Below are 4,633 nucleotides of genomic sequence, written 5' to 3'. Positions count from 1 at the left end.
AAACGTCTGCGCGAGGTCTTCATCACACAGATATGGGATAACATCTTCTAAAGTCTGCAAGCCCTTTAACCTAAAAAAAAACGCGTCTTTTTTTCTTTTGCTTCCGCCTCCCGTCCTCGTCCAACCCTCCCAGAAAAAACCCTCCATCGTTCGATCGTTCTCCACCTTGCAACGACCACCACCATCGCAACCCTCCTCTCCGATCAAAGCCATCAATCGCCGCCTTCCTCTCCGATCCGGCGTCCTCCGATTTTCCGACCATCATAATCGATTGCAGCAGCCGGCGAACAACAGCCCTCGATCGATCGTACTCCACCCTGCTCGATCGTCTGCTCGCCGCCGTTAACCACCCTGCTCGCCACCGGCCGGAGACCGTCGCCCCCACAGCTACACCGGAGACTTCGACCTCACAGGTTCGTTTTTTTTTTTCCTGCTGTGAGCTACACGTTTCTGTTATTCCCTTCTACATATATACTTTCTGTTATTCCCTTCTTTGTGTTGCATTGAAGCTATAGTTCAAAATTTATGTTAATTGATGCATAAACATGAGTGTAAACACCACATAGACCAAAAATGATATAAATCAACTACTTATTTGAGCCTCATCTTATTCAGATTTAAAATGATGTATTGATCAAGATTCCACAACAATCTGTTGTAGTAATTGAACAGGTAGAATAAAAAGCCTCAAAAGATTGTTGTCAACTAAATTGTGTAAAATAAAAACATTTGTAATGAAAGTAATTTATCTTTGAATGTGAAATTGGATTTGATTATGTGTTTGTGCTTCAATTAGCAATTGAACCTAGATTGTTGTGATGTGTTTGTGCTTCAATTAGCAATTGAACCTAGATTTGATTATGTGTTTGTGCTTCAATTAGCAATAAAAAGCCTCAACTAGATTGTTGTGATGTGTTTGTGCTTAAATATGCAGTAATTCAAAGTTATATATATATATATATATATATATATATATATATATATATATATATATATATATATGATTATTGATTGTGTATATTTATATGATAGTGTATATGTATATGATTGTTGATTTTGTATGTATATGATAGAAAGCATCAAAAAGAGACATAAGTTTTGTTTATTTTATAGAAGTAAAGTTTTTTGTCGTTAAAGTGAAGTTTATTTGATTTATAAAGTTTTTTTAGAAAACTTTGAATTAAAACACTCTAATTGAGGTTATTTATAATTGAATAAAAAGTTTCACATTATTGTGATTGAAAATCAAACAAAATTACAAATTTGTCGTGAAAATAAATTTTTTTTTCTTGAAATAATGATGTTACTTGTTCACTGTTTATTGTTAGTTGGTTATTAGAGATGGGAGAAAAACAACAATGGACCAATGAGCACTTAAAATGCTTATTGGATACTTGTATTGAAGAAGTAGAGAGTGTTGGTAGAAAAGGATTGAGTTTACAGAATGATTCATGGATAAGGCTTGGAAGAGTTCTTAAGGAGAAATTTGGGGTTGAGTTGACTCAAAAACAAATGAAAAACGCATATGACAATCTGAAAGCCAAATACACTGGATGGGTATATTTAAAAAACAAAACCGGTAATATATACAATTCTCAAACAAACACTTTTAATTTAACAGCCGAGGAGTGGGATGATTTTAAGAAGGTACATATACATTAATATACAATAATATATATATATATATATATATATATATATATATATATATATATATATATATATATATATATAACATTTACGTTTGAAGTTGCCAAATATTCTTATACTATTTCTTGTTACATTTGGGTTTAGGGGCATCCGAAAGCTGCTTCTTTGAGAACAATTCCATTGCCTTTTCCAGATCTTTGTGCACGTCTTTTTGATGGAAATAGTGCTACTGGTAATTTTAGGAGTTACTCAACCCAATCATCATCGGTAGCTGGCGCATCCTCCTATCGTGTTCCACCACTTCAGATCACCGCCACCCCTTTTGATGCAATGGATGATGATGGTGTTGACACTTCTCATCATGAGCCACCACCTTCTGCTGCTTCACCTTCTGCAGCTTCACCTTCTGCTGCTTCACCTTCTGCTGGTTCACCATATACTGGTTCACCATATACTGCTACACCATCCGGTAACCCCAACAAAAGGGCTAAACCCTCAACTCCTGTAGCTCCTAGTGCCTCACCGTCTGCTTCTTCACCTGATGGAACTTCTGTTACTGCTGACGATTTAGCATTTGAAATGAAGAAAGCTCTACAAAGTTTGACTAAAGGGTATACAATTCCTCAGTGTTTAGAGAAGTTAGAGGTCCTTCAGTTAGGCCCTACAGATCCTTTACGCTTTGTCGCATATCATATTTTTGGAGGAACCATGAACATGAGAGAGATGTGGATGCATTTGCCCGATGTTCCCGAGATATTACGAGGGTGGCTTGAGATGACGGGTACCAGTTTAGGAGTTTTGAAGGATGGGAAGATTGTTCGATGATTTTCTAGTGTTGAAAGTATTTGTTAAGTCTTTTTGCCCTTGTTGGAACTACTTTGTTAAATGTTTTTGCCTTTGTTGGAACTATTTTGTTAGGTCTTTTTGCCCTTGTTGGAACTACTTTGTTAAATGTTTTTGCCTTTGTTGGAACTATTTTGTTAGGTCTTTTTGCCCTTGTTGGTACTTGAAATATGATTAATGGAATGTTTATTTGATACTTGAAATATGGTTTATGTAATGTTATTTTGGCTTGAAATATGATAAATGGAATGTTTATTTGATACTTGAAATATGGTTTATGTAATGTTTTTTAAAGTTCTACTTTGTTGATTTTAGGTTCATATGGATCACGATCAAAAGTTACTTCTCGTAATTCTAATGTACCTATACATCCGTTATTTTTGGAAGAGGGGTGTGAAACAATTGCGGGATAATGATTCGGAAATGACGGGACACGAATACACATTGGAGTTATTACACCGTAATCGTTTACAATGTGTTGAAGTATTACGCATGTCCCGTGAATCTTTTGTACGACTATGTGCTCATTTTAGAGCAAATTACTCATTAAAGGACAGCAAACATGTATCAGTTGAGGAAAAGATGGCTATGTTTTTGATGATGATCGGACATAATCAACGTTACGTGATTATCAAGCGGAGATTTCAACACTCGAAGCAAACAATTCATAAATTTTTTTATGAAGTGTTGGAAAAAATGATGCTTTTCGCACAAGATGTTATAGTACCAACATCTTTTAATCCGAATCCAAACATTCCAGGACATAATAGGAGGCTACGAAGGGTTTTCAAAGGAGCAGTTGGTGCACTTGATGGCACTTTGATACATGCTGTTGTCCCTGCTAAGAAACAAGACTTATATAGAAGTAGGGGAAAGGGAGATTGCTACCAAAACGTATTGGCAATATGTGACTTCAATATGATTTTTACATTTGTTGTGACCGGGTGGGAAGGGGTAGCGCATGACTCTAGAATATTATCAGAAGCAGTAGCCGATCCACAAGCATCATTCCCGTTTCCACCACCAGGTAATTTTTTGTTTTTTTTTTTAATATTTTCATTTTAATTTGAAAATTGATTAGTGTTTTGCATTTTTTTCAGACAAATATTATCTTTGTGATGTCGCGTATGCACACACTCGAGGATTTATGGCCACTTATCGTAATGTGAGGTATTGGCTTGGAGATTTTCATCAAAGACGTGCATTGACCAATAAAGAAAAATTTAGCCATGGACATGCAAAACTTCGAAATGTCATTGAGCGTGCTTTTGGTGTTTTGAAAGCACGCTTCCCTATATTGAAGAGGATGGCACCATTCCCGTTTGTGACACAAAGAAACATTGCCATGGCATGCTTCGCGCTTCATAATTATATAAGGAAAGAAGGATTGAGTGATGAGTATTTCGCACGATACGATGAACCCAATGTCCCGTTTCGAAATAACAATGTGGCCATTGATGATGATGAAGACGAGATTCCAACACATGGTACTGCAGCAGACCGTGAATATATGACTCAGTTACGTGATGAAATTGCTGATCAGTTGATGCACAATATACATTGAATTGTTTTAAATGAAATTGTTATTGTAAAACATTTTTTTTATTGTATGACTAATTTAGTTGCATGAATTTTATTTTCAATGTTATAAGACTATTATTATTAAAATTTTGGTGTTGAAAAATCATTTTAAGTTTGTAAAATAATTTTATTTAAATTTCAGTTTATTTCAGCAGCCTGCAGACGTTAAAAAACAAACAGTCTTCTTATTGCAGACTGCAGACGTTTGGTCCACCTCTTCTGCTGCAGAGGCTTGCAGATGTGGTCCGCAGATTGCAGACATTTTGGCTTCAGAAAAACAAACAGCACCTTATACGCATAGTCTATGCGGCATAGATGACAAGAGGGCCGGTTCTCTCACTCATAAGCCCAATACTTGTTTGTTAGAGAGTCATATACCTTAGAGGGAGCACTAACTACGTGAATAATACATTTGCATTGTTTCTTGAATCCGGTCATGAAAAAATCCTTTTTCATGTCAAGGCCAATATTGAGAAACATTAAGATCGAGAACCATTTAGATGACGGCATTTTGACCATATAATTGAATGTTGTGTTGTAGTCAAGGCCAAATTGTTGA

General features: G+C 35.8%; 1 protein-coding gene across 1 annotated transcript; it reads left to right on the top strand.

The window, feature by feature from the left end:
• The first annotated feature begins 2,916 nt into the window (after nt 1-2,916).
• LOC145046513 (uncharacterized) lies at nt 2,917-4,057 on the top strand. The gene is made up of 2 exons (XM_078994798.1): nt 2,917-3,520; nt 3,594-4,057. Exons 1-2 carry the CDS (start codon nt 2,917-2,919, stop codon nt 4,055-4,057), a joined length of 1,068 nt encoding a protein of 355 aa, XP_078850924.1.
• The last annotated feature ends 576 nt before the right edge of the window (nt 4,058-4,633 follow it).

Source organism: Lactuca saligna, chromosome 5 (assembly GCF_052625555.1).
Source record: "Lactuca saligna cultivar CGN05327 chromosome 5, ASM5262555v1, whole genome shotgun sequence".
Lineage (NCBI taxonomy): Eukaryota > Viridiplantae > Streptophyta > Magnoliopsida > Asterales > Asteraceae > Lactuca > Lactuca saligna.
The sequence above is the reverse complement of the archived record's forward strand: the minus strand, read 5'-3'. Positions and strand labels throughout refer to the sequence as shown.

What these genes read in the sequence shown, in the direction of transcription:
- LOC145046513 (XM_078994798.1), top strand. Translation starts at nt 2,917, where the DNA reads ATGACGGGACACGAATACACATTGGAGTTATTACACCGTAATCGTTTA. An exon ending in ATTCCCGTTTCCACCACCAG is followed by an intron (nt 3,521 to 3,593) that starts GTAATTTTTTGT and finishes CATTTTTTTCAG; the next exon opens with ACAAATATTATCTTTGTGAT.